Here is a 22,624-nt window from a genome sequence, read left to right on the forward strand (position 1 = left end):
TTATTTAAAAAAAAAAAAAAAAAAAAAAAAAAAACACCAGGACAGATTTACAGCTCTGCCCAATAGCATGCAGACAACAGTAAGCCTTGTGATTTTACAGCTGGTTTGCAATTGCAAAGCAATTACAGATTAAGAAAACATAGCTTGTGTCAATGAAATAATGGCAGCCCATTGACACAAATGCCTCTAGCAGCCCTACACCTGGTGAAAGACCAATTGTTAGGTTTAACAGCATGTGAGCTAGAAAAGAAAATAGAACACTGGGTTTATTTTTCCATCATTTGTCTTTTTAATTAAACAAATTTTGTCTTTGGGATGGGAACCTGCCATTCGTACAAAGCTTAAACAAAAATGTGTCCAATAACTTTTTCAGTGACCTAGGGGCTATTTGACTTTCCTTCAACCTGCACACTATTAGTCAAAATATCACATTTCTATTTCCTGTGTAAGGACTGAATGTACAATCACTTAGTGTCCAGCAGAACAGATTTGACTCGTGATGGTGAGTCTGTCTCCTTTGGTTTTAAACTTCTGATCATGCACAATTGTAACACTGGCACAAACTCTCCTGACACACAAAGGTACCATATATGTGTGGTTACTATACAGGTGGGATCATCTCAGGGAAAGGTCTTTGAGCAGTAGTTTGACTTTTTGAGAAATGCTCTTATCTTCTTGGCTGGGTGCAGTGACTCAGTAACTAGTTCCTATTACACTTTTGTTTTTGGACAGAAGTAAAGTAAAGTAAATGTGATATAAAGTGTTAGTGAGCTTCAGAGATGCAGGCATGCAGATTTTGTTACCTTTAGACACTGCCAAGGTAACTGTGATTATGCAAAGCTAAACTGTGTGCTGGCTCTAAATATACTGTATATTTAACAAAGTGAAATCCTTTTTGAATATATTGAACAATTCTTTAATGAAGTCAACTCTGTAGGCCAATTGCATACTTGATAATAAAACTATTAAGACATATTATGCAATTGTGGTGGCACTACACTGTTTGGGCTGTTAGTATAGAAAACACTGATGTTCTTTATCAGATTACACTACCACGATTAGGGGAATGTTTGATGACTGCCGATTTAAAATTGGGAAATAAAAAAATAAATATTATCCACTGATGTATTCCTGTGCTTTCTGGCTTTCTGAGGAACAAGCCTGGTGTGAGAATGTGCTGATTCAGCTATACTTCATTATATTACATCTGGAAAAAGAGCAGACGCTATACAGAAGAGACATGATGCATGATGGGGGACATTGGTTTGTCCACTGATTTAGATACAAGTTGGAACTCACAGCAGAACCGATTCACTTATACATTTCATTTCACTGTGCCGGTTGAGGCCAACAGTAATGATGAGCTGCAGTATGCCAACCACACGGTGGATGCTGCCTCCTCAAACCTCAGGCTGTCTGTACTGAGGTACACCTTGCTGTTTGTGTGGTTGGTAACAGAGGACTGTGCCAGAGAGACAGAGAAAAGGCATTCAGTCATTTTCTAACTGATCTTTTAGCTCAACACATGCACTGACACATCCATGCATCCATTTACATTTTAATTTTCAAAGACTTAAATAGACATATGGTCCATTGCAACTTTACTCCATTGGTGATATAGTTTACAAATTTGGAGGTTGATCTTGTGTTGTTTTACTTTTCCTTCTTTCTCTCCATTCAAATCACTTCTTCCCTTCTGTCCTCCTCCTCCTCCTCCATCCCTTTTCTGTCTCCCACTTAAAGCTGCTTCTCTTCTCTGTTGACAGCTTTGCTCGGCTGAAAAAAAGCAGCAGAATTACTGAGTAAAAGGGAAAAAGAGAGCAAATAACAGCTCTTAGAATGTTTGGATTGTGAAACCAGAACATTAGTACAAACCATAATGGCTGGCCAAGAGAGCCCAGCGCCTCTCCAGAACTTCACTCTCACAGGCAATGATGTAACGCCAGCCATTTCATATGAAGCATTCGCTTGTTGCGCTCCTCAAAGTCTATTTATACCTTCTTCGTCTACTCAAAATAAAGCAGCCTATGTTAGGCCGATGCCCTTTAAATAGCCTGTTTGTTTAAGCAGAGGGAATGAGAATACAACTTCATGGTGGTGATGGCTTGCTTTAATTCTAGAGAACATTAAATTTCTTAATGTCTGCAAAGTAGTAAAATATGTGAATGATTTACCACAAGAATAATTAAAAGAACTTTTAATGTCAAAGGATCTTGTTTGTTTGTGATGATCTCCTGCTCTCAGATATCTATAAATGACTGAATTAATGGACATAAAATAGAAGTGACTCACTCAACTGGCAGGTACAACCTGCTGTGCTGTCCAGGATAGATACTTTTACTACTACAAAGCAGAGAGTGTGTGTGTGTGTGTGTGTGTGTGTGGCACGTGTGTTTGTGGTGCCAACCAGGCCTCAGTATATACTATGCTGCAGAATAAACAACTCTGTCTGTGTTCAAAGTCTGTAATTAAAGCTGTATAAAAGTGCACACGCATGCAGTAACAGCACACGTCATGATCCTCACCAGTTCTGTTTCTCTCAGCCCTCAGCATGGGCTTGACAAAAGCTGACTTAAACGACCTATGGCTAACTTTACAGATGTATATGAAACTTGAAAAAGTAGCATAAAAAAATCTACATAGGCGTGGGCCACATAGCTCGCTTCGATGGAGCTCAATGTGCAGGAAACAGTAAATGCTACATAATCTCAAGCTTCTGCTGCTCACTGCCCACCCTTTGCAGTCTTGCTTAATCAAAGTTGGATTCACAGAACATTGTCCTGTATTAGCCACTGCAGGGAGCTTTGATTGTATTGGCGTATTTAAAAGGATAATCAAACCTCCCACTGGCTCCACCACCACCTCAGCCATAAAAATAACCCAGACATTAGAAAAAACCGCATCGTGCTGAATCCTGCCAGAGTTTGGCTTAAACCAAGACACACTCAAGCAGCTTATAATCTACCATGAGGTGAGCTCAGAGGGGAGTCAGCATGAAGACCTTACGGCTCACAGATGACAGCTACCAGTGTAGAGGTCTGATCCTGGGGGGCACTGAAATGAATTCCTGGGCCAAATAAAACCCATTTTCCTCACTAAACATCATATTTTAATAAACTCCTTAGGGGTCAAGTATTGACTCTCAGTTGAAGGAGGTTATTCTGTGCTTAGTAAGCCTGCTGTACAGTACATCCAGATCTATACACCCAACAGAATGAGTAATATAAGCTGCTCATGCTGGGATGCGACCTATAAATATTATATGTTACCATGAATGGAGGAATGCAAATGCTGACATAGCAAGGCTTATATATGTCAAATAGTGGGGAGTACATGCATCTGTGCATGTAGGCACATGAATGTGTGTGTGTGTGTGTGTGTGTGTGTGTGTGTGTGTACATGCAGGTGAGCTGAGAAACTCCATTATAGTTTCTGACCAGATTTTGCCCTCTGGTGGTGCAATTTAGGCAATACTAGTTTTGCATCACCACCTTGACAAGTGAAAAGCATCACTAACAGTTGCAGACAACAAATGGATGATGAGTTTTTACTATTTCATTTAGGAAATGGGACCCGAATGCAAAATGTGACGCAGATTTCACAGAAGTATTTTGCAGGTAAGTAGTGCAGGTAAGAAACTCATGTAGAGCATCAGGTGTTGTTGAGGGTGCTAAGTCAAGATGAATAAATGGCTCTACGTGTGTGTGTGTGTGTGTGTGTCTATGCATATATGTACGTCTGTGTCTGTGCGTCAGTCACCAAACAGATCCCCTCAGAGCCAGTGATGGTCCCACGCATTTCCCATGCTCACTCACACCAAGCAGTGAGTTCCACCACACACTCTCTCTCTCCTCTTTTCTCTCTTCCATTTTCACCCTGTCGTGTCCTCTCTGCTCTCCTTTTCATTCTATCGTTCCCGTCATCACCGTTGCCGTTATCATCCCACTTTGTTTTCAGCTGATTTTCAGCCTGACCTCATCTCTAGTGGAGGATAATTACCAGTCGAGGACATCATGTTTTAACAGTGATTTCGAGGTCAGTGACTCGCTCACGTTTACTGGTGTTCTTCCCCCCATGGCCCCCATTATTCCATAGTGAGATGGCTTTAGGAGGAGGAGGAGTTGGCAGGGCACCCTCTGTGCACTGTGTCTTGGAACATTGTGTCCATGCAGTGCTAGATGTTAAAGAGTGGTGATTGCGGAGAATGTGGCATGGTTTTGCAGAATGCCAGCCTATTAAGTTCAGCCATGCCAAAGCTATATTTGTGTTCCAAATGCTCTGCTGAATTGCAAAGTACAATGTACTGTATATTTCCTTCACGGGAAAATGCAAAAAATTGCTGAAATTATCACAAAAATAAAAAATAAAAAAATGTATTTGTGTGTGCAATGTGAGTCCCTCTTAAGTGGCCACATGATTATTTCATTAGTGTGACCTGATTAGGGGACAGTGCAGCAGGTGGTCAGTGGTCAATAAGGCAGAGAGAGATGGGGACCCTGAGTGAGTAAAGCACGGGGCTAATGAGAGCTGTGCTGGTATTCCACTCACCTTGAGCATGTAAAACACTATCCCTGTGGAAGCAGCATGAGGCATGGGGGAAGGGGTCGAACTTTGCTTCCCTGCCTGGACATAGATCACATAACTAGGCCAGCATGGGACTCAGCTTGCCTCAGCTAAAGAGGTAAACCAAGAGAAAAACATCTCTTAAACATTGAGCAAGCTTGGTGTTACATGTGAATAAAACTAGAAGGAATAACTAACTACATCTCTGACTTTCTAGATGATTTGACACAGAAAATCATCAGGACATAACAAGGAAAAGTGACCTAATGAAAATGGTCCTCATAGCTACCATTCCAATTTAGTGTCGTTTTAATTAAATCAGACACATGCCTGAATCCACACCTATCACTACCCTATTCATTCCCCAGTAACACCCATCACTACCCCTACGTGCCAGCTTGAAGGAGCAGCATTCAGAGAATGTAACTCATGTCGTACGTGCCTCGAGGTTGCCACAGAAATTAAGCACATAGGTGTAAAGAAATGCCAGTCAGACTCTCCATGGCTCCTTCAGTCCAGCTCCTGGCAACACCTCGGCAAGGCCCAGGGCCCAGGAATGCTGTGCCCATCTGTCAACACAGAACTGCCTTCCCTGGCAGATGCCACAGAAAGGATTTTTGTAACTGGGCCCTAGGTGGATTTCATAACCTGGCCTGGCAGTAAAGCAGAGGGCCTTTGGGCTGCAGAAAAATTATGTGCTACTGTAACATAAGATGGAGCTGTATATGTGTCTATTTACGTGTGCATCCTATAAAGCTTTTTCTCCCACAAGTATGTCGAATATCACTAAAATAACTGAATATCACTTGAAGAACACTAAAAGGTTTGTTCCTGTGGGACTGATTGAGCTGTCATGTAACATCTACCTTTCACTACTCCTGCTTTTCTACTGTAGCTCTGATATTTATAATGAATGTTGTTCTCTATGTGGGGCCTGAGTGTGTGTGGTGGACCCAAGGGAGCACCACCTGAGTGATGATTCTGTCTGCCCAAGTTGCTTTCCAACACACACACACACACACACACACACACACACCCTCACACACACACACACACACACACACACACACACACACACACGCTCACACACACACACACACACACACACACACACACACACACACACACGCCTGACCTGCTGGAAACACAGGGTCTTGCTGTATCAGGGCTCTGTGGCAGGGGCAATTTAAAAGGCCCAGATGGAGCACAAGCTCTCTTCTCATACTGTCCCCATTAGAGAGGGGGAGACAAGCAGTGAGGAAAGAGAGGAAGAGGGCATGCATTAACTCACACACATACACACATGCACGCAGTGGTTGTACAGTAACCTTATGCCACCCTGTGCTTGCTGAGGTGATTTGGTGGATCAGCTCATTGCACAGGGGAGAACTTATACTGTAGAATGTTATAATTAGCCTATTTTCTTACGCCTCAGCTGTGTTTCAACTTGCTCGCCAAACTTCTTAGCGATTGCCAAGGACATGTGTCAAGCCATCATGTTGCTGTGCCTGAGGTCCACTGTCAAATACTGAAAAAAAACATTAACTGGATTTGGATGTAGCAGTGTGAAATCAGTCCAGCCAGGAGCTATGAGCCAAGATGACAGCACAAAGATCAATCTCCTAAATGCTGCAGAACTTGCCACACAGTTAGACGTGATAAAACTCAATTCAGAGTAACTGAATTATGTGCAAGTATGTGTGTGTAGCACCACAGTTTCATAAGGAAAGCACTTATAACGGTGCCAAGGACTTAGTGGCCTCCCTAGAAATATATGTACATCACAAATGACTGTGTGGCAGAAAGCTAACCCATGACCAGGGACATGCACAGAAACCAGTGCTCTTTCCATGTTGCCTTTGTTTCTACATGAATTATCCATCAGGCCATGTGTGGTAATCAAGCTGCCCCAGTAAGACTTAATACAATGTTGGTCATTTAGCCTATTAGCAGTGCTCTTACCTCATTTCTTGGTCAACTCCAGTTGCATGGAAAACGGAGCAGTCAGCATGTTAAATGGGCTCAGGGAAGGCTGGGTGAATAACTGCCATAAAGCAACAGCAGCTGATACAGCACAAGCAGGATCTCGGATCGACGCCGTAAACCTCTGGGCACTGGCACTGGGTCACTGGAGAACTCTGGGATGATGAGCTCCTGATCATAAAAACAAATATTTAAGGGGGAAGGAGTCAGACTGAATATTTACAAATTAGCTCAGCGTCATAAAAAAAGACATAGCTTCTAGTAAAAAAAAAAAAGTCAAGTGTAGCTTTAAGTTGAAAAAGTTTAAATGAACAGATTACATAAACACACTTTTGTAACAGAAAGATGAGTAGGCTTACATGAGGAGGTTGGTCACACCTGGGAATGACAGCATGCCTGGGAATTGCAACATGTCTGTTTACTACAATTTAAAGCCCATGATGCTACTTCTATCAAAAAAAAAAAAAAAAAACATGACGGGTTTGACATGTTATTGTGGGAGAGTTGGTAAACAACTATGTGATGCTGCCCCCGTGTGGCTGATTTTCATGCCAACACAGCAAAGACAAAGACTGAAACAGTAAAGAAGTCACACCGCAACTGCCGAACTACTAGATGAGTGAAATGTGAAGCTACAATAGCCACAATGGGACTTAACAGCCGGAGAGGCCACAGAAAAATTCCAGCAGCACTATTGAACATGATAATGCAAATAAAACTAAATGTAACAGCAACCTGTTGGTTGTTTAGTCCAGTCAAAACATCTTAAAAGAAGTGAAACTGGTGCATACAGTTAGGAGCAATTTAAGAGGGCATGGCACAGATTTCACACATAAAAGTCAGTTTCCTTGTCATGTTCAGGATGTCTAAACGGTTCTGGAGGCAGCTTTCTATAGTCAGATAAAATAATCCAGATGATGTCATGAGGGTAATCTTGGGTTAGGATGAGACTTCAGTGGGTGCTTCTCATTTGCCTTATTTATGTCTCCTTGCTTTGTTGGTGAACTGGAAATTGATCCGGTCCACCATCTTAAGGAGTGTCTCAGTTTTCTTATTTCTGTTCAGAGAAGTGAGGAGGAATCTTGAATGAGGTTTGAGTGAAAATACACGAGACCATCCTTTTTGGGATCTTTTATGAAACTGAGAAACTTTTTATAAAACAAAACAAACAACCAAAAGAAAAAGCCACAGTTGATTTTGGCCCTTTGACACTTCATTACCAAAACACTACAGTTTCATATTAGGGCAACTCATATTACATCAAATCAAATGTAATCTCTTTCCAATTCACCAGTTAAATGTAGTGGAACTATGTTATGTGTAGATTTTCAAGCTACACAGATATAACTGGCACAAAAATGGAGAGATACAAAAAATATCTTCTTCATTGTTGGTATTTTTTTGGATTAGATATACAAACTATCACTCTCTTGCAAATCCCACAGCCTTTTGACAGCACAATACTAAATTGCTGCAGGACCCCTTTAAAATCCCTGTTACATATCCTGTGTGCATATGTCAACATGGCACAACCTGTCCTTTAAAATCCATTCATCAGCTCATGAACTGCAAACCAGCAGTATCCTGCTACTGCCCTCCAACATCAGTAGACAAAACTAAATCAGGCACAGAATATGCATCACCCTCTTCTGTCCCCTGTGGGCCCTAACATCACCTTGAACTGCGCAGAAGACTGTGTGAAGCCTTGCCAAGCCTATGAACATGACCTGAGGGGTGGGGGAATTGGGTGGGAGGAGGCACAGGATGGAGGGTAGATGAAGGAGATGCTGCTCCCTCCATCACAGACAAGACAAATGATGCAAAGACAGATGGCACTCGACATCACTGCCATATCCAGTCAGTTTCCAGTTACAATAACCCAACCCTGGATCAGTGGGTGCTTATGGTTACACTCATGTCACGCAATAAACGATACAGTGCCTCAACCTTCTGACCAGTGAATGGTCTTTGCCACTACAGGATGTCCACCACTATAATTCACACACCAAAAAGTCAATACTGTCATCATAATCAAAAGAGTAAATAGACAGTGGATTAAACCAAAGTTCCTCCAGCAGCCACATGGTGGTGGTGTATCTCAAAAAGGAGTGGTGGAGAGGCCACAGGGGCAAGGGGCCAAAAATTAACTCGTCTGCCAGTAAACCACATCAATCACAGTGGAGTTACTAATATTATGTGAAACATCCAGGCTGCAGCAAAGACGGAGACACAGCGTGAGAGTTCAGTTGCCAAGACCTGACCTCGATTTGGAAGCAAACTGGACTGTATCACACACAAACTGATAAACAGAGGGATAGCAAAGTACACTGGGAAATATATAATTAACTCTTAAAAAGAAAGCTGGAAAAACAGGTGGTGATAAGAATCTCCAGTATATCAGGCTACAGATCTGCTGGGTCACACGAGTTCTGTCGCCTGATTTGTTGACGTGGCCATTACTGGAATCAGTTTAAGGTTTCTCTGTTAATTAAAGTTGAATTAGATGAAAACTCCTCAAATTAAATTTTAGTTCCTTTCATTATTTAACAGTATGTTGATTTGATAAGATATACAGTGGGTCAGGTTTGAGCTGCTTGACTGACCATGACAGTGACAGGTTGTCTGCTTTATTCACAAAAGTAGGAAATAATTATTTTATTGTTTAATTTTTTTAATATTGTTTTGGTACAGGAAAAAATAAAAGACATCCTCAGAATTAAGTTGGTTTTCAGTCATTTACCAAGTGTATCTTTATTGCCTCAAGCTAAATTAGCTAATAAAACAAGAAAAAAACTTTCATTTAAATTAACTGAATTTTAAAATCAAATTGTTTGAGGGCATGCTAGTTCAGTCTGAAGCTCCACAAGTTGGCATGAACTACAACATATGTAGTATTTTCTGTAAACTGGTGCATTCTCGTTATAATATTCATATTTGTTGGTGTTAACAGTGTATGGTTTTATGCTTAACTGAGTGTAACTGTGCTGTGCTGCATTCTGATAGGATCGGTATTCTTCTTTTTGTCTCCTTAAACTATAAAAAGTTTCCATTTGACTGTAATATGTATATTTTAATGTCTAGGAAATATAACAAATGGTGCTGTTGTGATTTTTAGAGAAGACAGGAATGCAACCGTGTTGTCCGCCAGAGTGGAAAATTGTCTTTTTAAAGTTTCTAAAGTACCCTTAAATGGTCAAAAGAAGAAAGTGGTATTTTTGTAGATTTACACTATTGCATCACAATTTACTTTTCCTTGTAAGAAAGACTCTCATCAAAAGGTGAGACTCTTGATATATCCAAACAGAGCACATCCCCTGTTTCCAGTGCTTGCCAATGAAGTTTAGAGTTTTTACAGATTTCAACATCACAAATCTTGTAACTCTGTATGGTGTGTTGTAAGAGCCTCAAACAGGCCCTTCTGGCTGTCCCGGGCTCCAGATTAAAAACATTAGGAATGTTTCTTTTTTTGTTTTTGTTTCAGAAGAGCCTGTCTGGTGAGGTGAGTTCACTCTGTCTCCTAATTCAATTCCTAAAACCTCTTTTTCTAGATTTTTGTTTTTCTGATGTTTTATACATCATTTTTGCAGGCTATGTATATAATGCAATTTTGTATTCTGTAGTATATTGTATGTATATATGTACATTTCTAATACACTGCTAATCACATGCCAGTGTATCTGGATATAGAAGAATTTAAACACTAAAAACCCTTTCGTGTGTATTTATATAGGTTTTGCAGATATACATTTGCATATCTATTGTATATATAAACCTTATAGGCTTTATTTTCACGTTTATGTCTGTATATTTATATATTATGCTAAAGGCTACTTTTCTAATGCTATTAATGTCTTGGTTGTTATTTTATTGATGAATCCCTAGCCACGTGTTACCATTTATAATGTTTTTTTTATTTCATTTCAGCTTCTCACTAAATCTGTATATTGTAATTAACATTTCGAGGTACTTGTGTTTACTTATTAAATTTGTCTGAGGGATAATTTAGAATTAGACAAATAAGATGCCTATAATAGTATAGGTAATAGTAGGTCAATACCACATTACATATGAGGCACAGCAAGCCAGCAATTATACAAAACAGAAAAGACTAGCCCTTAGAATGAATGCTACATTATACATTATATTTAATATATATATATATATATATATATATATATATATATGAAAGCAGGAGTTGTGATAGTGCGGCAAAGTTTTAGACAGGACTACTTTGTCCACCACTGAAATGTAATGAGATTTTTTGAACAGGTACCCTAATGAGTCTAAAGTTTTCTGTGAAAAAAAACAGTTTGTTTTGTCAATCTTAACCGGATCAGTGAGCCTGTTCATTACTAATTAGTCTAATTACCAAACAGTTAACGGATCGAAATAAACCAAATGTCCCCAGGACAGAGAACACCAGTCCATTTACAGCGGCGGCGTGAGCGACCAGGAACAATTAGCTAATTTAGTACATAAATTGTGTTTTGTATCTCACACACACACACACAGACGCACACACAGGCTACACACTCCTACACGCAGCCCTCAAAATACCCACACGTTCGTGAAGCGGAAGTTTTTCAGCAACCTTATCTGAAGCTTTATCTGAGCTGGAGATGTGCTGCAGAAAGACAGGTCAAAGGGGACAGCAGGACTGCTGGAGGACGAAGCATTAAGGATATGAAACACATGCCAGACCTGTCATGTTCAATTTACAGTTGACTGAATAGTTTAACGCTATATTCTACAGCAGAACTGGAGACTTATTTAATAACTTAGCCTATCGGTTTGCCCACGGGATAAATCGTTTGAATATAAGACAGAAAGCAGTGACAATGGCAGTCAAACTGTGCAAAGCCAGTGGAAATCAATCATGATGAAAACATTTTCCCATGGCTTGTGTTTCCCTCCTGTGCGTTTACTTTATTTCGCCAATTATTACAGCGAGAGCCGGGCCAGTGTTGACTCTCAGTGCGCCTGAGAAAGATTTTACGGCCATTCATCAGCTCACGAGGCGCACAAATAGTCTTTAAAACTATAAACACCATCGCTGGTTCGGAGACGGGGGGACCCATTTACCCCGTGGCTGCGCTAAACGCTTAAGATAAAACAAACGATAATACTGTCTGTCTCCTGTGACCGTCTCCACAGGCATTAATAGCAGGTTTAGTGCCAACAGTGCGGGGGGAAACACATCCAGGCTATGCGTCATTACGCACAGTTGTCTCCATTTTACTGCTGTCCTGCCAGATGATTTGTACATTGTTATGGTGAATCTATAAATTGCTGATTGTGTGGTAGTTTCAGACAATCTGATTTATGCTAAAGAACAAGTGTGTTGCCCACAGGACATTCGAGCACATTCCTTTTCTTAGAATAGAAAAAAACCCATCAAATTGTAAACGAAACGTTAAAAAAAAAGAGACTGTTTTGTTGGTTAAAACTTGGGTGTCATATATGACACTTCTTTAGGATAACCTGGCCTGCAGCGTGGGTGGGAGTGTGTATGTGTGAGTGCAGGTTTGTTGTCATCTGTTATCACGTCCTGATAAGACCCCCAGTGGCTCCAGAGTCTCTTGGAGGCAGACAACAAAATGTGTCGCTCCTGGTTTCAGGTTCCGTGTTCAGGGACCAAACCTGTTGTCTGTTCCCCTCTGTCTTGACGCTTGTCTGTTCCGTTTCCCGTCGGATGAAGGACAGCAAGACACCCCCAAAAACACGCGCCCGATCAAGCTTATCAGATCCACTGACCCCTGAGAATTCCTGCAGTTACCTAAATAAGTAAAGCCTTTTCTCTTCACTTGTCATATGCCTTTTGCTGTACAGTCAGTTGGATAAATGACTTCTCTTGGCACTAACATATAGGATACTAAGTGTGCAGAATAAACTGGAAACGCACTGTGCGTAACGACGAACTACAAAGCTAAAAAAAATAACCACCTAACAGATTGTTTAAGAATTTATAAATCGAAGCTTCAAAGTCAGTGAAGGAAAAAATAGATCTCTCCGCTAACAGGCAACAATTTTACTTTGGAGTGAGAGTATTAAGATCTGGTTGGGTTGCGGATGAATGAAGACATATAGGCCTATAAGAAACATCAGGCCCAACATGGACCAGACATCACTTCACTTCAAGAAGTAGAAGTACCACTGACTCCCCCTCCCTCACTCTCTCCCACCTCCTGCTCCCTGCGTCACCGGGAGGAGAGGGAGGCCAAGAAAAAAGTTTGGAGACAGAACTGACATTCAAAATGCACTCTTCACTCAAGATCAGTCTGGTACACCAAACTGATACTTAAATCCAGTAAATATTGCCAGGAAGGAGAGGGAGTGTGTTGACATCTTTTGGTTGCCTCCATATGACAGGTTAATAGCTTTTCTTTTTGGGTTTTGGCAATGTTTTCCAGCCCCAGCACGTCCACTCCCTTCTCTGTAAAGGATATATTAAACTTGGAGCACAGTCACAACGTTATGGTGTCTTCTCTGAACGTTTCTTCTCGAATGGACTGCTGCACTGTGCCGACCTCCACCACCACCACCTCCTCTTCCTCCTCCTGCATGCTGACCCGTCTGAAGCAGGAGCCTCCCCGGGAAATGTCGACAGCCGCCACCGCCGCCTCGCTGTTTGGAGAAGACCCCCACGACTCCAGAGCAGGCAGGAGCAATGCGCTCAACTTTGCTACTGCCTTTTATGGAAAACCCCTCATAGAGATGGATATAGTTAAGGATGGGAAATCAGATTCATTTGAGGGGAAACGCAGAAAAGGTGAGTTGATGAAAGGACCACACTTTGTAAGGCCTGTGGAAGAATTAGGCCTACAGACTGACGGCTTTTGACTTCTGCGAAACCTTCACCACTGAAGCAACAAGTAGGGTTACAGTAAACACTTTATATCTGCACGCAGATTTTTTTTTAAACGATATTTAAGCAAATATAAAAGTTGAGCATTTTCTCTGAGGCCTGCGAGATCCAAATCTATTATTTAAAAAAAAATCTATATCAAATGACTGGAGCATGAGGCAAGAGTTGGCATTGGCGTATTGATTTTCATGTAAAGTGTTTAGACTGTAAATGTCATGTTCCTTTGTTTCCAAAGCTTACACTCAATGCATCATGACTGGCCTGTAACTGAACCAACAACGTTAGAACAACTGCACAAGCACATGCAATTAAATATAATCTAATTAAATCTATATATATACATATGTGTGTGTGTGTGTGTGTGTGTGTGTATTAAACACCTGTGTATTTCCCTGTGTTCTTGTTCAGAGGATTTCAGTCCTCCGGTCGAGTCTGTAGAAGACATAAAAACTGAGGATCTGGACCGACCTAAGCCCCGGAGACGCAGAAAGCCGCGCGTCCTCTTCTCCCAGGCACAGGTGTACGAGTTGGAGCGCCGGTTCAAGCAGCAGAGGTACCTGTCTGCCCCGGAGAGAGACCAGCTGGCCGGGGTGCTTAAACTCACCCCGACCCAGGTGAAGATCTGGTTCCAGAACAGGAGGTACAAGTGCAAGCGGCAGAGGCAGGACCAGAGCCTGGAGATGGTGTCCCTGCCGCCGCCCAGGAGAGTGTCGGTGCCGGTGCTGGTGCGGGACGGGAAGCCTTGCCTTGCGGCGGATACAGCCACCTACAACCCCTCCTACAGCATGGGTCACATGAACCATTTCACTTATAATAACTACCCAGCTTTTAGCAACTATACCAGCCCCGGTTGCAATACAAACTATGCGTGTAATTATCCTCCAGCTACAATGCAAACTATGCAAGGATCCTCCAGTAACGGGAATTACGTGAACTTTGGGGTGGGGGACCTGAATAATGTCCAGAACACGTTTTCCTCCAGTAATGGCGTGTCCTCATTACACGGCATTAGGACATGGTAATCAGGGACACAATGCTTTAAACTTCGTGTTTCCAGTCCAACGGGATGATTTTCTGACTGCATGCATTTTTAAATGTGCCATGACTTTGCGGAGTATTGTGTATTCTTGTATTTAATAACTTACTTTTGGTAGTTTTAAGTTTGTGTTTTCAGCACCAGTTTCTGTCCGAATAACTCACATTTTCTTTTCTTTTTATTTACTTGACATTAGCGCACAGGCAGTCAAATTGAGCGAGAATGTCAAAAAATCGTAGAAAAAACTCATTAAATATTATTTTTAACTTGGTCAACATTTCGTATATATATTTTTTAATTTTTTATTTCTACCTCCATGACGCGGATCCAATTGTCCGGTACATTTTTTGTGGGCGACGATATAAAATACAAACTAACTGAAACAATGCAGGCTATGAAAATGATTCACTTAATATCTGCCATTAATATTTTCTGGCAGGAATCTCTTGAATTTGTAATTGGTGCAGAAAAAACATATAGGTAGAAAAATAGGTAGTGAGTTATAATAACTATATTTCTCTGGGTGACACGGCGGGTGAACCGGTTATATTGTAGGTCCACATGAAGAAGCCTAACATACAATGCGCATATGGTTTGTGTCTGGTCAAAATGTTCAAGTGGCTATTAGGACGCTTCCTTCAATACTCTTAAACAGGGCTATAAGGTTGTTAAAACGTTATACTTTTTACAACCCCGCTGTCAGACACATGTTCACTCCACACAGAGATGGCCCTGAGCCATGACCTTGACCTGCATTAGATGCTTTTTAAGCAGGCTCCAATGAGGAAATGCTGTTTTTCATTCTAAGATACTGCAGACATTTTGATTTTCATTAATTTCATTGTGTGTACAAGTGGATATAATGTGTCAAAAGCCATTCTTTTCTCTGTACCTGTAAATATCAGAACTCAGTGGTCGCCTGATCCAAGATAGATTTATCTGTTTTTGGACAGTGCACTCAACTATTAAAGACGATCTTTTTTGAAAATGTTTCTGTCTTGTTAAAGCAGTTACTGTGTTTTATCTGAGAATGAATCTAGACTAACTGTAACAGTAAAAAATGCATAGATAATTTTTCAAACAGTTAGTAACTGAACTGTCCAATCTTTCCAACCCTTAAATTTAATATGTGAAACTGGAATAGCCGAGATTCCTGTTGGCTGGTTGGTTTGTGTTTAAACCATCAGTTTGTTGTCCACCCCCCTCAAACCTCAACCCACTTGTCCAGATACAAACCCAAACCCTTGATTGACACCATCATGGCGATAAATGCAATAACAGAACAATTTGCTTGACAGAGAGCCAGAGGCCTTGTCTAAGTGTGCAGTTATATGAACAGGCTAAGAACTGGCTCTGCCCAACTGCTTCCACTTTACACGAGTAAGCGATGCTCATGCATCTCTCGGGACTCTTCACACATAATCTATTGTCTTCTATCTCATTTTAAACTGTGCACTCCCACAAACACATCTGAGATACATGTCAAACATCAAGCCAGAAGACTTCATGTTTATTGGTAATCAATAATGAACAATGTTAGTTAACATATACTGAACAAAATGGCAATGCCAGGCAATTGCATAAAGGCTAGCAAGGTCATGCAACTCCTCTGGGCACCCACTCCTCTGAGGTGTTGAAAAGGCAAAGTCAGATAACAGCGCCACGCAAACCTAAAAATATCCCCCCCTCACCCTTCACCCATGCTGGAAAGGCCGAGGGAAATGGGTCAGAATAATCTGCTTTTCCGGGTCTTATCTGAAGAAAGGCAGAGATGCATACTGCTCTATCTCTGCCAGTGTGACCACTGCCACTGCTTTTCTAACTTTTCTGCTCCATTGCTGACCAGGGCCAAGCTAACACACTCTTACTTTGACTAAAGTCTTTTTTTTATTTGGATACTGGCTGAATAAAACATAGGCACAATCTGAAGTGCACATAAATAGTCCCATACTGATTATCGGGCTAGTGAAACATATAGCATTAGCATTAGCTCATTATAATGCAGTAATAAATTATACCTTACAGCAATTATCCAGTATATTAATATAAATAACGAAACCTTATGTTTACTAAAACATGATTTGTACAGTGACTTAATGATATCAGATAACAAAAAAATACCCAAAACTATGATTGTTTGGGTAAAACATAAATTAGTGAGGCAAATGTGAACAGAGGTGACTTTTTGTTACACAAATATGGAAGTTTGCTCTTATTCTCAAAAACACAAGACCTTAATTTTGAAACTGATAAAAAAAAGAAATCACACTAAGTACTGTGCTTCCATTATTATTTTCACTAGACTTTTCTAAAATCTTAAACTGATTCAAGTATAATGCTTAAACGTGAGTTTTACAGCTTTTAGCTATCAGCTTGCAAATTTAAATCAGGCTACAGCTTCGGTCCTTTCAGAACACTGTGCACCTCTGGGGAGTATGAAAAGAGGAAACTGGACCAGCCCTATGACAGGAATGTGTAAAGGAAAACATTTCTATAGGTTGGCCATCTGTTAATGTCGGACTTTATCAACAGCAACAGAAGGCATTACTTCTCAACGAGGGCAGACACAGGCACAATTTGTGCCACCAACAAACACATGGTCTTTAATGAATTACTTCCTTTGTGACCAAAAAAAAAAAGGTGTATGCGCAGGAGTTTGCTCCGCAGTGTCACAGCTCGGCCAAGCGAGCAGTCACTAATGTTTAACGTGTGTGCAATAAGACACACAGCATTTAGAGTTGTTTAAATCATCTGCATTGACTATGGGATGTACTATTTATGAGGGAGCTTTCTCACAGGTACCTGGACTACAGGAAGGGGAATAGTCTCTTCTTGAGGATGTAGAGAACTGTTGCGAGGAAGAGGGCGAGCGCCAGGAAGATGAGCAGTTTATCAGTAAGCTCCCTGCGGTTGTACTTGGTGATGAGTTTTCTCCCGAGCTGGATGGTCCCTGTCATGGTCTTAAATTCTTCATTGGTCTCTTGGACTGTCCGTGAGGAGGTTGCTTTGGGCAGAGGAGAAATTGTTTTCAAAGCCTTACATTGAAGTGAGTGCAGGGTTACACACACATTTAATGTAGATATTCATTTCTGACAGTGCGCTTCACAACAGTGTAACCTAAAATTCCCTGAAAAGGTGATCACAATGTTTTTAAACAACCTATGCTAGGCATACATGGAAACATAGTAGGAGCCTTAGTAAACAATCACTGGAGCAGCTCCTCTTTAATGCCCTTTAAATATGAACCAAGTTGAGCAAAACTCAGTAAACAAATATATTTTATGAATTTGGCATACCCCAATGGTATAACCCTCATAAATAGGAATTTTGCTAACATGATGTTAATGTGCTCATTGCATGATATCACTGACCTAGTGATGTGATGGTTTCGTCACTCTGCTGAACCTGCTGGGCCATCATCCGGCTGATGCTCATAAGATTTTCTGTAATGTCACTGGTTGTCTGAGCCAGGCCCTCTTTGGTTAGCTTCCTGTGAAAGAGACAAACTGGTATAAATGTCCTTGTGCTAAAAACAGTGTATTTTGTCATTACACTGAGAATTTAGTACATTATTTGAACATATTTTGACTTGAAATACAATTGATCTTGGTCTCTATATGCCTCATGTTTGCAGGGCTGTCTCTAACCAATAGGACACACCTTTTGTCAGCTCACCTGTGTCTCACAGCACTATCTGTTCCACTAAGAAGTGCCTGCTTTTCCATATTATCCATGGACAGTTTGCTGGCCAGGTTGGCTTTCCTCCAAACTGTCTGGTTACTGCAACACATACAAAAACAATGCAGTCAGAAACCAAGGCCAAATATTTTATTCATCTCCGCACAAGATTAGGCAGCAATAATAACACAGAAATTTGGATATATATATTGTACATAGCAGTTTATAAACTACAGAAGTCAGGGTACATTATTTCACTTTATATGACATTACCTCAGCATCTGCTTTCTGTGTCCCTCTACCTGACTCATTAAAGCTTGCTTGTCTGACTCTTTGTCCTGCTCCTTTGCCATCTGCTCTAAATCCTGTCACCAAAACAAACAAAAATCAGATTTTCCTGTTACATATATTATAATAAAATGTGATGCAAAAAGCATTTGATGCTGAGCATGTGTTTTGTGATGTCTGCTGAAATATTTCTCACCTGAATGCGTAACCTGAGGTTGTGAAAACTCTTCTTCACATCTGCATTCAGGTCCGTCAGCTTGTTTTGAGGACCTGTGCACTCGCTAATATCCTGGTGAGACATCAAGCAAGGATGAGAACAATTAGAAGGAATGAAAAGGAACCACACATTGTTTTTTTATTTTAAAGTACAGGATCAACAAGCTGAATCTAAGTGCTGGCTTACAGTCAATAACCTGCAGATATGCAAAGTACAGCATATAACAAGTATACGATACAAAACAAATAAACCAATATTTTTGAGGATCTGCAAGTAAATTCCTGAAACCTTTGCTGAATGCAAGACATTTAATGGCTGGTCCCATCTTAAATTGTTTCAATATATTCTCTAGGATAATTTTAATTTCATAACAAAGTGGACAATTCTACCTACTGAATAAAAACAAATATGATAGACTTTCATGTTTTTAACATAAATAAAAGGGTTTGGAGGAATTAAAACAGAGAGCTAAGAAAAAGGGGAAGCACACTGAGTATTTATAGCTGGACATCAGTTTCGATATGGACATAATGAAACCTTCGGTTTATTAAAGACTACATTCAGCTCGCTCAGTTCTCTCTCTATGAAACAGTCTCGGTGCCTTTTGGCCGCACTTGTCCTCCACTGGCAGCTCACCGTGAGCAGGGGGCTCGACCTGTCGGTGACACCGGCTGCCTGCAGCCCTAAACCCAGCTCTAAGTTAGCTGTGGTAGCGGTCATGATAGCACACAAAACTCAGCTCCCCGCAGTGACAAGTCTGACATGCGGCATGTCCCAGCGCGGCGCTTAATTATCTCACCACGTTAATATTCGCACCTGGATGAGAGCCTTGATTTCCAAGTCATGTTTGAGTATTTCTTGTTCACATATTCGGACGTGGACATCTGAAGACGCCATGTTGCCAACGTAGTCGGCTCGAGCTACGGAAAGCAGGGAGGCGCTTATCAGTTTCGACTGTCGACTTTAGCCCGTAAAACCAAACTGAGACCTTTAAGATAAACAACCCGCCATGAAAAACACTTTAATGTCACAAAATGCTTTAGCCTCGTTTTTTTTGTTGATAATAAAAAAGCCTTAGTGTGAAAGATGGAGAATTGTAGCTCCTGCTCAGTGAAAGTTTCCTCCAATGCTTCTCTGGTTCAGAGGTTAAAAGTATTAAAACTGCTACTAACAATTACAGGACACTCCCTACATACTCTGTCTGTAAAGGCATCTTGGAAGAAATTGGGTTTATGAAGTAAATGCAGGTTTAAGATTAAAAATGAAGGAAAACAGTCACTGAATGTCACTAACAAAAACCAGACTAAAATAGCTTCTGTTTTTTGATTAAAACTAACAAATGACTGAGATTTAACTGAAACCTATATACATTTTGTATTAAAAGACTGAAACTAAAGCAAAATCAAAAATAAACCGCAGATATTAGAGGACAAGAGGAAAAAATATTACATGTACCATGACATTATGTACAATTAAAATTGAACCATTACAATAAACACAGCAAACATTGCACCCATAAATTAACAAATAACAAAGGAGTGGATTAATATTTTATTAATTAACTACTATTGCATGGGCTACAGCCATCACTACTATGAACAAACAAATCACATCACATCAAACACACTGTTTAAAGGCAAGCTCATCAATATTAACATCAGCATCAAACATAATTTACATCACAATATAAACCAAACAATACCAAGTGAAGGCTGCTTTAATTTAAAATAAAGCACATTCGGTGAGATCTCTCAAAAGTCCTTTGGGGATCATCTCTGTACAAGGCACCAGTGTGGACAACACTCAGTAATCTTAAACACAGGGATGTGAGTATAAGGCGATTCAGAAGGAATGATCTCATAGTGAGTAGCAAACGTCCATTGGTATGCAGCAGTGTCCGGTCCTCCTCTGCTGTCAGGAATTACAATAAACAGCTTTAGAGAAAACACTAACTATAGGACACATTTAAGTCCAGTGTCTATACACTACATACATGGAATCCATCTTTCAGAGGAAAAAGTTTACCTTCATGGCTGGGAGCCCTGGAGATGTAAATTAAGGCCAGTGATAACTCAGGTACCAGATGGCATCAGTAGACAGAGTAGGTCCAAAAAGTGGGTTCAGCTGGGACAGAATTGCTATCAACCAGCTGTTGGGAAGAAAAGATATTATGCTGATGTGTGTCAATACAAAACTAATCAACAACTAGTCAAAACTAATTCTTCAAACAATATCGGTCATTTGCTCTAACTTCACTTGGCTGCAACAGTCTTTGTCTCTACTGCCCTCTTCTGCCCATCTGACATGTAAGACGACACCATACCCACACTTCCACCTAGTTGTGAATATAATTAATTTATCACATGAAAGAAATGTGTATTTACAGTAACTACCCCAGTGACAATGACATGCTTTGTTTTATTGTGACAGTAATTCACACAAATTAATACTGAGTACTAATACTGAATACTAATTAATACTAATGTCTCACATTTGTACAGTGTCACCTGCACAAATAGATCTAATATATTGCTTATAATGTATAAATTACATCATTACGGCCGCAATGAAGTTCTTTCTTAATTGCTCACTCTATAAAAATACAGAAAATAAAATAAAGCATGCATGATACATTTCTGCAAAGCCCAAGGTGACATTTTCACGTCCAAAACTCCAACTAACCATTTCAGTGATTTACCTCACAGACCTGATTTTCATATCCTCTCCATTAAATATATGATACACATACAAATATAATTTACAACAACCTACTAGAAACAAGCGTTTACTTTTCCAGGATGATGATACTCACAACAGGTAGCAGCAAACTGCAGTTAACACCAGCATTATGATTATCACCCTGTGGAACAGGAGAAATAAGAAACAACAATTATAAATGACAATTGTTACCGATTGTAAATGGCTGATTATACATCACAGGCCTTTGTGAGCCAACAGGCTGTGATCCCGTGATGCGAGTGACACACGGGCATATGAGGGAAGCTGGTGTTGGCACATTTTAAAGAGACGTGCACATTTACTGTTGAATATAAAAGCGAAAATAGACAATATAACATCAGATTTGTCGTTAAGAGATGTCAACAAACCCAGGATTAAAACGTGTTAATAAGTGTGAAGTAGGAAGAATTAGCGTCAGTTAGCTAACATTAACGCAAAACTTTTAGCTACTACTTACGAAAAGTAGTTTTAAAATTCTTAAACTGTCCGAGAAACTGGAAAACATCTAAAAAGCAACGTGACCCACACTCCTGTGTCAAAGAGTAACCGGACAACACACAGTAAACTGTTTAGCTCCGTAAAGCTAAGGTGAAGCTAACAAACTCACCCTCTGTTTGGGCCTTTGGGGATCAGCCAGGGCACCACTCCTCCAACTATAGCCCAAAACACGGTCACCACTGCAATGGTGATCGCAAACTTCGCCTCTGTCATGGCTCTGGTGTTCTGTTTGAAACAAAGATTAGCTCTCACAAGTACAAACTTTGGACCGGAGACAGTTCCGCCAACAGAGACAGGGCAGCACATATCACATGACCGTCAAGCAGAGAGGAAGTAAAACGAGTCCCTGTCCAAACATTTGTCGGTGGAGCCCGTGTCTGCTAAAAGTCCTGTTTGACACTTATTTGTTGGTCTGCGCACCATTTCATGTTTTAGAGTGTAAAGAAAAACTTCCGGGGAAATTAAACTGGCTAGATAATGTTTAAGCAAATTTACCTTTTACATTTGCTTTCAGTTATGCTTTTCCTTCAAGATACTTGATTTGGAAATATTTATTTCCTAGAAATTGTTCACGGGCAGTTTGTGGGGAAAAAGTGACACCCACTGCTCATTTTGTAAAACTACACAATTCTTACTACCGTAAAACCCAGACCACTGTTGTAATCACAATATTACAAAACTGAACCCGGTCTGTGTGCCTTCACCGAGAAGACATGTAGTTTAAATTAAACATACTCTGATCAGTTTTAGGCTTATT

General features: G+C 40.5%; 3 protein-coding genes across 8 annotated transcripts; 1 reads left to right on the forward strand and 2 right to left on the reverse strand.

The window, feature by feature from the left end:
• Positions 1-309: 309 nt before the first annotated feature.
• bnip1a (BCL2 interacting protein 1a) lies at positions 310-19,548 on the reverse strand. Of its 4 annotated transcripts, XR_003297138.2 has the most exons (9): positions 19,447-19,548; positions 18,610-18,702; positions 18,399-18,490; positions 18,123-18,227; positions 17,819-17,937; positions 17,250-17,451; positions 6,526-6,717; positions 1,658-1,776; positions 312-1,462 (listed from the first exon to the last, which is right to left on the reverse strand). XR_003297138.2 is itself a non-coding variant. In XM_026330122.2 (7 exons), the coding sequence occupies exons 1-6, from the start codon at positions 19,525-19,527 to the stop codon at positions 17,255-17,257; spliced, it is 687 nt and encodes a 228-aa protein (XP_026185907.1). In that variant the 5' UTR covers positions 19,528-19,548; the 3' UTR covers positions 6,456-6,717; positions 17,250-17,254. The 4 variants fall into 4 exon arrangements, 2 of the variants coding, with proteins under 2 accessions (XP_026185907.1, XP_026185906.1); XR_003297137.1 differs by having other exon boundaries at positions 310-1,776; XM_026330122.2 differs by lacking the exons at positions 312-1,462; positions 1,658-1,776 and having other exon boundaries at positions 6,456-6,717.
• Positions 9,931-15,439, forward strand: nkx2.5 (NK2 homeobox 5). Of its 2 annotated transcripts, XM_026330119.1 has the most exons (3): positions 9,931-10,045; positions 12,957-13,315; positions 13,820-15,439. In XM_026330119.1, exons 2-3 carry the CDS (start codon positions 13,021-13,023, stop codon positions 14,431-14,433), a joined length of 909 nt encoding a protein of 302 aa, XP_026185904.1. In that variant the 5' UTR covers positions 9,931-10,045; positions 12,957-13,020; the 3' UTR covers positions 14,434-15,439. The 2 variants fall into 2 exon arrangements, with proteins under 2 accessions (XP_026185904.1, XP_026185903.1); XM_026330118.1 differs by lacking the exon at positions 9,931-10,045 and having other exon boundaries at positions 12,043-13,315.
• Positions 19,549-20,167: 619 nt separating the features above from the next.
• atp6v0e1 (ATPase H+ transporting V0 subunit e1) lies at positions 20,168-22,211 on the reverse strand. 2 transcript variants are annotated; one of them, XM_026330714.2, is made up of 4 exons: positions 21,977-22,211; positions 21,443-21,490; positions 20,656-20,779; positions 20,168-20,541 (listed from the first exon to the last, which is right to left on the reverse strand). In XM_026330714.2, exons 1-3 carry the CDS (start codon positions 22,171-22,173, stop codon positions 20,686-20,688), a joined length of 339 nt encoding a protein of 112 aa, XP_026186499.1. In that variant the 5' UTR covers positions 22,174-22,211; the 3' UTR covers positions 20,168-20,541; positions 20,656-20,685. The 2 variants fall into 2 exon arrangements, with proteins under 2 accessions (XP_026186499.1, XP_026186498.1); XM_026330713.2 differs by having other exon boundaries at positions 20,168-20,538; positions 21,977-22,208.
• Between the last annotated feature and the right edge of the window lie 413 nt (positions 22,212-22,624).

This window comes from Mastacembelus armatus, chromosome 10 (genome assembly GCF_900324485.2).
Source record: "Mastacembelus armatus chromosome 10, fMasArm1.2, whole genome shotgun sequence".
Lineage (NCBI taxonomy): Eukaryota > Metazoa > Chordata > Actinopteri > Synbranchiformes > Mastacembelidae > Mastacembelus > Mastacembelus armatus.

What these genes read in the sequence shown, in the direction of transcription:
- bnip1a (XM_026330122.2), bottom strand. Translation starts at nt 19,527, where the DNA reads ATGGCGTCTTCAGATGTCCACGTCCGAATATGTGAACAAGAAATACTC. An exon ending in CACAGAAAGCAGATGCTGAG is followed by an intron (nt 18,228 to 18,398) that starts GTAATGTCATAT and finishes TATGTGTTGCAG; the next exon opens with TAACCAGACAGTTTGGAGGA. An exon ending in GATAGTGCTGTGAGACACAG is followed by an intron (nt 17,938 to 18,122) that starts GTGAGCTGACAA and finishes TCTCTTTCACAG; the next exon opens with GAAGCTAACCAAAGAGGGCC.
- nkx2.5 (XM_026330118.1), top strand. Translation starts at nt 12,946, where the DNA reads ATGTTTTCCAGCCCCAGCACGTCCACTCCCTTCTCTGTAAAGGATATA. An exon ending in TGAGGGGAAACGCAGAAAAG is followed by an intron (nt 13,316 to 13,819) that starts GTGAGTTGATGA and finishes GTTCTTGTTCAG; the next exon opens with AGGATTTCAGTCCTCCGGTC.
- atp6v0e1 (XM_026330714.2), bottom strand. Translation starts at nt 22,173, where the DNA reads ATGTGCTGCCCTGTCTCTGTTGGCGGAACTGTCTCCGGTCCAAAGTTT. An exon ending in CCCAAAGGCCCAAACAGAGG is followed by an intron (nt 21,491 to 21,976) that starts GTGAGTTTGTTA and finishes CCTGTTCCACAG; the next exon opens with GGTGATAATCATAATGCTGG. An exon ending in GCAGTTTGCTGCTACCTGTT is followed by an intron (nt 20,780 to 21,442) that starts GTGAGTATCATC and finishes TCTTCCCAACAG; the next exon opens with CTGGTTGATAGCAATTCTGT.